The following is a 12,340-nucleotide window of genomic DNA, read 5'->3' on the forward strand; positions in this document are numbered from 1 at the left end:
ATACCATAAAAGATGGCATTATGAGACAGTAAGTTTCATGCATCACACTATATATATACACTTACGTGTATCACTTAAAATAGAGAGCATTCCAGATCTCTTACGTTACACAGACTTAGGTGCAGGATTATGAATATTTGGACTGAGAATCATAAAACACCTGAGCATATTCACCACCGGGATGAGCCAGCAGAGAACCTACTTTTCCTCTTTTGCTTATGCGCCATGTAACAATTACCGGTTATGTCAGAAAACCGGTTGCCTAAATCTAACTAACCGTCATTATCAGGCCAGTGAAAAGACAGATGGGTATCAGAAAAGCTCCTGCAAAGCTGACACTGAGTAGCCCTTGAAACACAAAAGACCTTTCTGATTATAAAGAGGCCATTGAAGTTGCTGGTACCTTATCACTAACCAAGGGAAACATTCTTCCTCAATAGTTGCCACGAGAGGCATCCAAACCTCACCTTTTACGTCATTTAGATAAACCAGAAAAATTTCCACTGACAGTGAAGACAGAGAACTAGCCTTCTGGTCAGATTTGCCATCCTGCCATCCATTAGATATGAGCATCTTTAGTTTTCATTTTCTATTTCTCGTTTGCCAAAAACTATTGTGTTACTTACAGTTTTATCTTCAGTCCTAAAATGTGTCTAAAACTTACTCCACGTATATAATCCCTATTTTGGTGATTCTCAATGTATGTCAGAGAAATACTTTCTTCACATCAGTGGTTCTTAAAATGCACATACCCGTAACATTTTGAAGAGACTTTTAGGGGGTTATATATTCCCCGAAGCCCTGCCAGTGTGAAAACTGGCCGGTAAAGGCAGCCAAGAGCCACGTCAGAAGTTAGACTCTGTGTCAGTCCATGACCATGAACACACACACACACACACACACACACACACACACACGCATCTCCATGCATAAGGAACTCTGTCCCTTCACTGAAGACCACCAGGCCTCCTTACCACAGAGCCGGTGAAGGGACTTCTCGGAGTAGGTGTCGCGGTCACAGCCTTTCCCTATGTGGCTGGTCTCTAGCTCCACCGTTGCCCGCACCGAGGTCACTGACTCATCACACGTCTCCAAGTGGACGTTTGGGAAGAGGGCCAAGGCGCCCGTGCCAGGCTCATACTCCACCCTATTCTTGTTCCATCCTGTGCCGGCCCACAGGTAGGGGGTGGGGGACAGGGAGGGGAGGAAAACCCACACGTTAGGTTTCTGCGGCACACGGATTTTAAGAACAGGTGTGGGAGCAGACACGAGAACGGAGCTCACCTTGCCAGCCAGGAGTGCAGGTGGGCTTAATGCTGACCTTAACCAAAACATCTTCCGTGGCTCTTTTCTTGCCGCAGTCGTAGGCCGTGACGGTCAGTTTATACTGGTGCTCCTTCCCGTAGTTTAGCTTCTCCGTGTTTTTGATATAACCTTCCAGAGGAAGAAAACGACAGTGAGGACCTGAACCCATGCTGGTTTTTGACTTCCAGTGTCCTCTGCTGAAACACAAAACGCACGCACACGCTTTCGGCCCTGTAAATACTGACAGGGAGGTAATTTATGCTTAAGATACTTAACATTCACCCTGGCTTTCCTGAGCTTAAACACTAATTCCATCTCTAAGGGTTGTTGAAGCAGGAGGAAAGAGTGCACACAATTCAACTCCATTTATTCCTCCTGGATTTCTTTCTTTCTTTCTTTTCTTTTTTTTCATTTATTTTAAGATTTAATAGTTGGCATATAAGAGAGTAAAAAAGACAAAATAATTCAAATACTTCAAATATTAAATACAAGATCAAGCTGCATTAAATACTTCTTGCTAAAAGATTTACTTTAGGGGGGAAAGAGAGAGAGAGAGAGAGAGAGAGAGAGAGAGAGAGAGGTGTCCTACCCCCACCCACTAGAGCAAAAGCCTGATTTGAAGTTGAGTACAGATGTCTGCAAACTGTTTGCAATGTCCATAATTGCACCAAAGATTCTGGACTGTGCAGTAACAACAGAGACACTATATCATCATCAAGAAGCCATAATCTAATGAAGAAGATGAGCTCTAGAATGAGCTAATTCTGTTTAATTACCAAGGATAGAGGGGGTCTGGCAGTAAGGCATAAACCGTCGTATTTAAGATGAGGCAGAAGACTCAAATCTACTGGAGAACAGAAGACAGGACTAACAACAGGTCAGTCCTACTCAGAGACGCATGCTGACTGAAAGGTGAGAAGATAAAAAATAAAAACACGTTCAGCAAGGGGGTTTTATTAGACTTTGGTGAGAAAGGAAAAAGAAGCACGTCCCCCAGGAGAACACAAGACTTTCAGGGGACAGAAAAGAGGCTTTCAGGGCACAGAGTGAGAACACATGAAACAGACACGCCACGGTAGGTCTCTGCTGTGGACTGAGCGTCCCTGTCCCCCAGCGTTCACGAGCGGAGGTCCTAACTCTCAGTGTGACATTAGGAGGCGGGGCCTTTGGGAAGAGCCCAGGTTTAGGTGAGGTCATGAGGATGGAGCCCCATATTGGCACTGGTGCCCCTATAAGAGGAGGAAGAGACCAAAGTGCTCTGTCTGTCCCACCACGGAGGACACAGCGAGAAGGAGAGCATCTGTCAGCCCGGAAGGAGGCCCTCATGGGACCCTGAGTGGGCCGGCTCCTTGCTCTTGGACTTCCCAGCCTCCAGAACTGAGACATAAACGTCCGTTGTTTAAGCCGCCCGGCCTCTGGCATTTTGTCACAGCAGCCCGAATGGACTAAGACAGTCTCTGATCTGTGAGTTTCACTGAAGTGCCAAGTTTGGGTTTGAAACTGACTGGCTCAGCATGACTAGCCTGCTAAAACTGTCCCACTGGTAAGGAAAGCCCGCTCCTCTGTTCTCACCATCTTTGTCGACTGTGAACGGCACATCTGGAGTGACGATTTCATAGCTGCAAATCTGGCTGAACTGAGGGGAGCAGTCTGCATCCACAGCCTCCACCCTCACGATGCTGTCGTACCGTTTCCCCTCGACGACCGTCGCTTTGTATGACTTCTCCTTGAACACAGGTGCGTACTCGTTCACATCGTTCACCTGAATATGGACAGTTGCTCTGGAAGAAGGGGAAAAAAAGCTGTGTGTTTTGTTTGGCTTTTTACCCCCCACCCAAATTCTGCCCGACTTTTCAATTTCCTTTTTCTGACACCTTGTTTTATTAAATTTTCTGCTGAAGATAAAAATTAAACTATTCATTGTTTTTAATTTAGTACGAAGACAACAGCAAGTTAAAAAAGGAAATTTGGGTGGGTTCTTCCAGGTCCTAGGAATAAGGCAGCTGGTGAGAAGGCAGTGACATAAAATAAAGACTTGGGATTTTCTTGACAATGTGGGATGGGCCTGCAGAAGGGAGATAAACTATATCAGATATCTCTCAGCTCTCTAACACAAAATCAAAAATATTTTGCTGCAAAAATCAGAAAAAAATACAGCCAAAGGAAGAAGGAAGAAGAAACAGGGAAGATGGGAAATTACGAGCATTGAAACAAGTTCTGCTCTGCTTCTAAGGCATAGAGACCGCTGTAACCCATGGCTGGGGCGCGACCCATTGCTGACCCAACAAATGAGGGACCTCTGTGACCTCAGTGTTGCCCTTCCTGGGAAGCCCCAGGCTGCCACATTCCATCTCCCCAGCTCGGAGATGAGAAAATGAAGACATCGTCAGACCAGGCTACAAAGAGAGAAAATGTTGGTCTCCAGCGCTATGGACTAGGGCATGTTTCTGAATCGGACATGGTCTCTGATTGAAATAAGATCTCTTTCAAGGAAAACAGTAATATCTCACTGTGTAAAAGGATGAGGAGTGATTCATTGGCACTCGGCACCCCCACTGTTCACCAAGACATTCCACACCCCAGCACCAATCTTCCTTCCTTCCTTCCTTCCTTCCTCCCTTCCTTCCCACTCTCCATCCACCCATTCATGCATGCTACCCACCATCCATCCACCCATCATTGATCCACCAACCATCCATCCATCCACCCGTCCATCTATCCATCCATCCTCTACTGTCCATTCACTATCTATCATTCATCTGTCCATCCATCATCCATTTATCCATCCTCCATCATCTGTTGGATCATCATCCATCCATCCACCATATTTCATTCATCTGTCCACCCATCATCCATCCATCCAGCCCCCCACCTTGACCCTCACAATGGTTATGTGACATCATCTCACCCACATACTCCTCTTAGTCCATGTACTAGGAAGTAGAAACTGAGACTAAACAAAATTAAATGTGCCTAATGACGAAAGGCTAGGCAGTAGCTGTGGAGGAAAGACTAGAATCCTGAGTCTGTCTTCTCCATTACACCAGTGGTTCCCAACTGGCAGGAAGGACGTGAACACACCCAGGAGATGGGGCACAGAAGTCGGCTTTCTTCCACCAGCTCAAATGAATTTCATGCCCTTAAAATTTACAGACAAAAGATAATCATAACTACAAAATACCCTCTAAGGGAAAAAGCAGGCTTTCCGTATTTTCAATATAGGTCCTTGGTTTCCTTACTAGAGTATTTGGTGGGACAAAATTACTCATCATTTGTTTATTTGACACCTACTATGTGCCAGGCTCTTGCTGGGAGCCGCATACAAGGGTCTCTGAGCAAATTGCTTACAACTTCACTGTGGACAATTGAGAACTGCCTTCTGCCTTATATTTTAAAACCATGCGAAGTCTTGGGAGTGGGGCATGATGGCCACTACTATTTTCCTTGCGCGTGCACGCACGCACACGCACATACACACACAATGTCTGAGCACTTACTTATGAGACTTCTTCACGGTGGCCCCGTCGGGCCCCTTCCCACAGTCGTAGGCCTGGATGGTGAATGTGTAGTCTTTCTGCAGTTCACAGTCCAGTTTCTCTTTGGAGCGAATGATTCCCTCGCCAGTGGATTTATCCACCACCACTGCCTCAAAGGGCACATTCTGCCCATGAATTTTAAATCCACAGATCTCACCTGGGGAGTCAAAGCAGCACAGGTGAGAATTTCTGCCACACACACCGCCAGCACAGTCCCCTCCTCCCCAAAGAAAACGAACGGCAACAATTCCGCAGCCAGGGGTTTTAGAGGGTCTGTGGACAAAGCAGGGGCGCTGTGCTTTGACAGGGTAAGTTCTGGGACTTTAGTAAAAAGAAGCATATTCTGGCTTTCCAAGCAACTTGTTTAACTTTGCATCCATTCATGCAGGAATACAAAAGAGAGAAAGAGAAAATATAGACAGGCATTTCACAGGAGTACTTAGGATAGCTCCAGGGTAAAGTGGTCTCATTAGCCATCAGCCAAGGCCTGATAACACCGAGAAACTGCCCCCGCCACTGGGGAGAGCCAGGCAGCTATTTTGATTTGGACCAGAGGGAAGGCTTAACCACACAGTTAAGTGTTGAGAGAGGAAGAAGCGTGAGGTATAGGTTCAGCACCGTAATTACAGAAAGTCTGTCAAAAAAAAAAAAAAATCAGAAGAAACAAGTCTTCCTGTGCAATGAGCCTGGCTAAAATTAGGGAATCAAAACAAACTACTGAACGAGAAAGGTAGAAATACCAACTTTTCAGGCATCCATTTCAACAGCTAGTGTCACTATTAAGAGGCAGTGTCCACTCTGGGGGAGATTTGCTAGACTTTTCCTTTGTTTTGGTCTTTATCCTATCAGACCTAAAAAGGAATCCTGCCTGAGAACTTAAGTACATCTAAGTCGGCTTACAAGCTTAATTAGGGGTCAAAATCTAGGTTTCCAGTCTTGCCCACAGGAGAACAAATATAAATGTTTTGAAGCATATATAAAACTTCACAAAATGTGTTTCACATAAAAATAAGATTGAACTCTTCCAAAATTACAACAAATAGAAAGGATTACAAAGTGAATCTCTTAAGTTCAATGAAGAAAAACAACATACAGTATTATCCAAATAGTTCAAATGGATGTCTGATTTCCAGATATTTCTAACCAAGGGTTTGGTTACATACAATTTCCATCAATGTATTTAAAAATAGAAACAAAGTAGGAGAATAAATAGGGGTAAAAGAGCATGACAGCTTCTTCTGTTTAAGGGCTGATTCCCAATTTTATAAACAAAGTTAGTGGGTTAATATTCATAAGAGGGATAGAAAGAACCCTTTATCACCTTCTTTGGTGACTGTCACCTCAAAACTCTCTAAAGGGAGAAAAGATAAACCCATGTCAGTAATACAGGAAAGAATGAAGATGGAACAATAAGGAAAAAAGTCAAAGATGCACATATTACATAGAAAAGCTTGACATAATTTAACAAAAAGCTCAGTAGCCACTTGTTAGAATTGCTATAGCAAAACTGGACCTTCAGTAACAAAATGTCTCTTTGAATCCTACTTACCACGAACCACTGTGTAATTTTAAAATTACACTAACTATGGAGGAAGTGCTGCTATAAAGTTTCATAACTCTCAGGTACATTAGGACTTATCTTTTAATGAACACTTTGATGATAATAATTTAGATATAAACCTATTTGTTCTTTTACAGTTTTCAGATTGTCATTTTCAAACCAAGTCCTTTCAGTTAGAGTCTGGAACACTCAACTCATCATTAGATTTAATGGAACAAACAGTTGGAACAAATGGGTTTTATTTTAACCCTTTGCTCTTGAGCTGAATAAATAACAATGATTTCTAATCTACTCTTGGTTCTAATTCACCAAGGTAACAAATATAAAAACCTCTTCAATGGGAACATCTGCTTAAAAGTAAAGTAAAATGAGATTCAGTACTAACTGTAGTGATGGATGCTACAATGGTCATCCTTCTTATTACATGAAAGCACCAGTCAACGAAGCCAAGGTGTGAGCCCGCCTACCTGGCCCCAGGTAAGCACACACAGAGGTCAGGAGCCCCACTGCCTCCCCCACTCAGTGTGGCCTCGCTGGGGGCACCTTTTCTCCCCCAAAGGTAATACAGCCTGAATTCCCTTGCCTCTTTCTTTCTTTCTTTTTTTTAAGTGGTTTTACCATATACTTGTATACCCCGAATAGCGTTGTTGCGTTTCGCTTGTTTGGAGGTTTGAAAATAGTATCGTACGCTATAGAATTTTTGTGTCTTGCCTTTTTACTCAACTTTGTGCGTCTAAGATCCATTCGTCCTTGACAACACACGTAGCTACAGCGCAATCATTTCCACTACTACATACAGTGAGCATGCAATGAGTGAAAACAGGTCAAGTGCTTACAACACTGCCTGGCATAAAGAGAGCACTCAACAAACTGTTAGTACGACAATCATTTTTCATCGTGTGACTGACTCTACCACCATGGCCGTTTTTTGCTGTTCATGAACAACGCTGTAATGCGTATTTCTGTCCATGCTTCCGGCTGTACGTACATACACAGCGTCTCTAGGTCTGTGCTGGCCAGTGAGGTAGCCGCTAGCCACCAGGGGCTGTTTCAATTAGAATTCACGTTAAATAACATTAAATAACAGTGAAACCTCAGTTCCCAGTGGTGCTGGCCGCATTTCAAGGGCTCAGTAGCCTCACGTGCCCGGGAACTACAGAACGGAAGACGCAGGCGCCCTGATGTGATAAACATTCACTTTATCACAGCAGGGTCTACCGGACAGCACTGGCCTAGAGCCCGGGCCGGCCACCTCTGGCCTACGGACCTAATCCACTCTGAACAACCTGCGTGCTAAAAACGGTTTTTGTCTTCTGAAATATTGTTTGGTGGTACAAGAAAATTATATGAAATTCGTGTCAGTGTCCATAGTGATGTTTCACTGGAGCACAGACATGCTCCTTCGTTTATGTATTGTCAATGGCTGCTTTCCCACTACAATGGCAAAGGAGGGTCATTGCAAGAGAGACCGTCTGGGCCACAAAGCCCGGAGCATTTACCATCTGGTCCTTTACAGAAAAAGTTTGCTCATCACTGCTCTAGAGACACACCTGTGAGCACAACTGTTGGGCACGGGTACCTCAAACTGTTTTCCAGAACATGCTAATTCACTATATTATGTTTATATTTTGGGGGTGCCTTTTAAATTGCATTAATACATTTTAAAATAAGTCAAGCTGCCCAACTTTAATTCAGAGAAAATTTCTCAGTTTTCGACTCGGCGTTTACTGTTCTAAAGAGAAAACGGTGAGGCCGTTCCCATTATTTGTGTGGACAGAGCTGATGGCGGCTGCGTGTGCTTTCCGGAAAAGGCCTCTGCGTGGGAAGTGCACGCTGAAGACTCTGGGTTAAGTATGTGAGTGGGGCAAGGCGTCTACATGGCACCTTGTTAAGGGGTTAACGACACTCATCATTCCAGCAATACCCTTGAGATGGTTTCCGGGAGGAGCGGAACTGTTTGCCAATAGATTCAACACCTTAAATCTCTCCTTTGGGATTTCATGTTGGGAGGAGGGGGAGGGAAAATGGAGAGTGTGGGAAGGCACTGGAGTGTTTCCATTTTAAATGTCAGATGTGGGGGAAGGCTTCATTAATAAGATACCATCTGAGTAGAAACCAGAGGAAAGAAGGGAAGAACTTCAGAGGGAGGGAACAGCAAGTGCAAAGGCCCTGAGGTAGACCAGGGCCGGCCTAGCTCAGAACAAGGAGGCCTACACTGCTGCAGGAGTTGAGCAAAGGGGAGGATAGTAGATGAGGTCCGACAAAGACAGGCAACCTGAAGCTACACTGGCTATTGTCCTCTAAATGAGAAGGAAATGACTGGAGAGTCTTGAGCAAAGAAATAAAGGTATTTCTTACATTCTGAAAGATGCCATCTGGCTGCTGTGCTGAAAATAAGCCTAGAAGAGTACAAAGATGGTTACGGGGGGTAATCCAAGCAGGAGATGCTGAAGGCCAGAACCAGGGGCCGATGCAGTGGTGCGAAGTGGTCAGATTCGCGGTGAGTTCTGGAAGTGAGGCCGAAGCTGTGGGATTATGAGGAGCCGAGGAAGGGAGGTTTGGAGGGAGGGACGGGCACTTGCACTGGAGCTTTGGACACGCATCTGTATTACAATTTTTGAAGGAACAGCATCTCAAAGATGTGATTATCAAATATGAGGATACAAATTACTTTGAAACGCATTATGTATTTCCAGGCTGTTCTCTAAAAGACTGGACATAGTGAGAACAGCAGAAAGGTACAGTGTATCTTTTCCAGGCCCCCACTGATTATACTTAAGTTGGCTACTTGAATCGGCTGCACCAACAGACTGGTACCTCCAGTCCACGGTCCTTATTAAATTGCTGGTCAGCCTGGGCGCTTCTGCCTACAATGAGGTAACAGCCATCTCGCCGGGAGCAGCGTGGGCTTCACACTCTGATAGACCTGGGTTTACCGGACCAGCTGGGCGACCCTACGTGTCACTGCGGAGGCTGCAGACCAGGGGTGCACCCACTTCAAGGGTCCGTCGACTCTTTCCAGCTAGGACCACATTCGAATGAGGAAGATGGATCCAAGTGCAGCAAGGTGAGGGGCAGGTGCACAAGACGAGATCTGATGAAGGCCAAACTAAGGCAGTTCCGTAGGAAAGACTGACGGATTTTGAGGATAAGACTTCATGACCACTAGACAGGGAGACTGAAAGAGTCTGGAGTAACTCCCTGGTTTTTGGCTGCTGGTGCCATAAAGGGCACGGAGGCACAGAGAAAGAGAAAGGCTTGGGAGAAAGGTGATTTGTTCCTGTTTCATTCATCCCTGCCAACTTCTTGCTTCTGGAGTATTTTAAAGCCAGACGTTAAACTGTTCCATCCACAAAAAATTCACTAGATATCTCTGGCAGATAAAGACTTTTTCTTTAACAGAACTACTATAACATCACACAGCCAACAAAATTAACAATAATTCCTTAGGTCTTTTCACAGTGAACATCCTACCTCTCAAACTACACTCAATTTACGATCTCCCTCCCCCAAACCAGGGACCAATCGCTGTCAGTAGCATCCAATTCTCCCAGGAGCTGGTTTTTTAAATTTTAAAGTTGTCATTGACTCATTCTTCTTCCCTCTGTCCTCCATCCATGTATGTGCAGTTCTATTAGGTACACACACAGGACAATTACATACATGTAGTGACAAAGTAGTTCTAGGCATTATATGGAGTCACATCATGGTGACAATAGGTAAAGGCGCATCTCTACCTCTTTGCATTCTCAGTCTGCTGTCCTACGCACAACTTCTCTTCATCTTTGCAAGGAAGGACCTCTCATATTCTCTTTTCTTTCTGCCCAGCCCCTTCCAACTGAATTCAACCGAGTGCCACTGCTCTGCTAGGTAAAAACCTAAAACCCTGCTCTCATCGTGTTTCCCAGGTGACCTCTCTAGCTATGCGAGCCTCGGAATGGACCAAACCTTTCCCCATCTCTCTCCCCCTTCATTTCCCTTAGATCACCTAAAATAGCCAAAAGGAACTTTATTAAGGAATTTTTTTTTAAAGCGAAACATAAAAATATAACAATGGGTGAGCCCAACATGGAATAGATGTGACTTCTATCAAAGTCATTTCTCGGCAGACAGCAGTTAGCTCTCACTGTCCTCCCTGTCCCTCTGAGAAACCTCAGCTGCCAGCAGGCCTTGCATTCTTTCTAAGTCTTCTTCCAAATCTGAGTATGGCCTCAAACGGCACTGCTCTCCCCAAAACAGAGGGGCGTCTCAAAGGCCTACCCGGTAGTCTCCCCCATGCTCAGGCCGTCCTGCCGTTACAGGGCACTCCTGATGAAGTTCATTCGTGCTGGCGCCAACAGTTTGGTTCTCCAGTTGCAAGCAACAGAAATGCATTCTAGCTAACTCAGGCAGAAAGGACTTCATTGAAAAGCCACGGAGTTCACTGCAGGCCCGAGAAAGGGACTTGGAAACCAAGGTCACTCGAGAGACCAGGAGCTAGGAGCCACAAGAGTCCCCGAGCCAACAGGCCTGGACAGATAGAGGCGACCCCACCGGTGTCAGTTCCTCTGCCCCTCTACCAAGAACCCACATCTTCAGGAGAGAGCTTCTGGCCAGCCCAACGTGGGTTGTTGGTGCATTCGTCTGGGAAGGCGGGGTCACGGTTGTAGACCCACCAAACTGGACCCAGTGGGAAAGAGACTGGGAAGAAGGGAAAATGGATACCTGCTGAGCAGCAAGCATCCACTACAAAGTCCCCACTAATCCAACTCTCGTTCCTGACCCACTTCTCTCTACTCGGCCCGGCATCCACGCTCACCAGCAGGACGTGCAGGCTGGTGCTTATCTTTGGTGACTGGTCCAGGCTGGTGTCTGAGACAAGCTCATGGGTGTCTCTCATCAGTACAGTTTCTCAAGCTCCCTTAAACACACAGTAACAAAAACCAACCACCCAAGGGTCATGCCCTCACAGCCCCAGCAACCACCACCCCAGGGCTACACCCTCCACTTTCAGTGTGCCCAGAACTGCCTGGGGAGCTTGTTAGAAACATGGTGTAGCAAGCCCCATCGGGCCCAGCCATTCCTACGCGGCGCTCTCGGGAGCCCAGTAACCTGCGTTAACCAGTGCCGCCAGGTGGCTCGGTGCATCCAGGCTGCAATGTGTGCCTGGAGAAACTGGCTCATGAGTGGTTTCCAAACTTCGCTGGCTGGGCACAGATTCCTTAGGCTCCACCCTGAGGTATAGGCTCAGGCCGCTGAGAATGGAGCAGGAATTTGCTTTCCACGTTCGGCCGCGGAGACCTGGCTACCGTTACATATGTGCAGCCACACCCCAGCGGACACCCTGTGGCCCGAGCGGACTCCCCACCTCTGCTCCTCTCCCCGGCACCCCCTTCACTGCCAACGTCACTTCCACCGTGCCTTCTGGAAGCCCGCCTCATCTTGCCGTTTACGGCCTCCAGTGCTGCCTCTCTCACTTGGCACCGAACCATAAGCCTCCCGGTATCCGGGGCCACCTGTTAATACTGGCTTTGCCCTCCCGCCCAGCTGATCGGTGCCTGGAGAACAGGGGCCAGCTTTTATGCTTCTTCGGATCCTCCGGAAGACCTAGCATTGTCACCTAATGTCTCATGATTATGGATCCCAAACCTATCCTGGAGGCGACTGCATTCAAAATGAGTTCACGCGAGTCGGTCACTGTTAATATGTAGTTTCGTACCAAGGTCCAGATCCTTACTTAACACTGTTGCTCAGCTGATCACTGCCTTCCATTAATTAGGTGAACCACGTGAAATTTCCAACATTCCATTTTTTCCCAAATATTTTCATAGTCTTAACATGTAAAAATGGCAATTTCGTGTGGCTTAACCTAACACATCCAACTCACTGCCAAAAACTCAAGGTTTTGATTTCCCGAAGTACTTGACAAATACCCACTGCATATGCTAAAAAGGCAAAT

The 12,340-nt window shown here is 46.0% G+C and overlaps 1 protein-coding gene across 5 annotated transcripts in view; it reads right to left on the bottom strand.

Moving 5' to 3' along the window:
- The window catches only part of CLSTN1 (calsyntenin 1), a 59,720-nt gene that overhangs the window by 16,798 nt on the left and 30,582 nt on the right, over nt 1-12,340 (bottom strand). For 3 of the 5 annotated variants that reach the window (XM_033115234.1, XM_033115231.1, XM_033115229.1), the window contains exons 3-7: nt 6,163-6,192; nt 4,803-4,998; nt 2,878-3,086; nt 1,285-1,434; nt 975-1,163 (exon numbers count right to left, since the gene is read on the bottom strand). In XM_033115234.1, the coding sequence (XP_032971125.1) occupies nt 975-1,163; nt 1,285-1,434; nt 2,878-3,086; nt 4,803-4,998; nt 6,163-6,192 (774 nt within the window). The remainder of the gene's footprint in view (nt 1-974; nt 1,164-1,284; nt 1,435-2,877; nt 3,087-4,802; nt 4,999-6,162; nt 6,193-12,340) is intronic. The other 2 variants (XM_033115232.1, XM_033115230.1) reach the window with 1 other exon arrangement.

This window comes from Rhinolophus ferrumequinum, chromosome 9, assembly GCF_004115265.2.
Source record: "Rhinolophus ferrumequinum isolate MPI-CBG mRhiFer1 chromosome 9, mRhiFer1_v1.p, whole genome shotgun sequence".
NCBI classification, from domain to species: Eukaryota; Metazoa; Chordata; class Mammalia; order Chiroptera; family Rhinolophidae; genus Rhinolophus; species Rhinolophus ferrumequinum.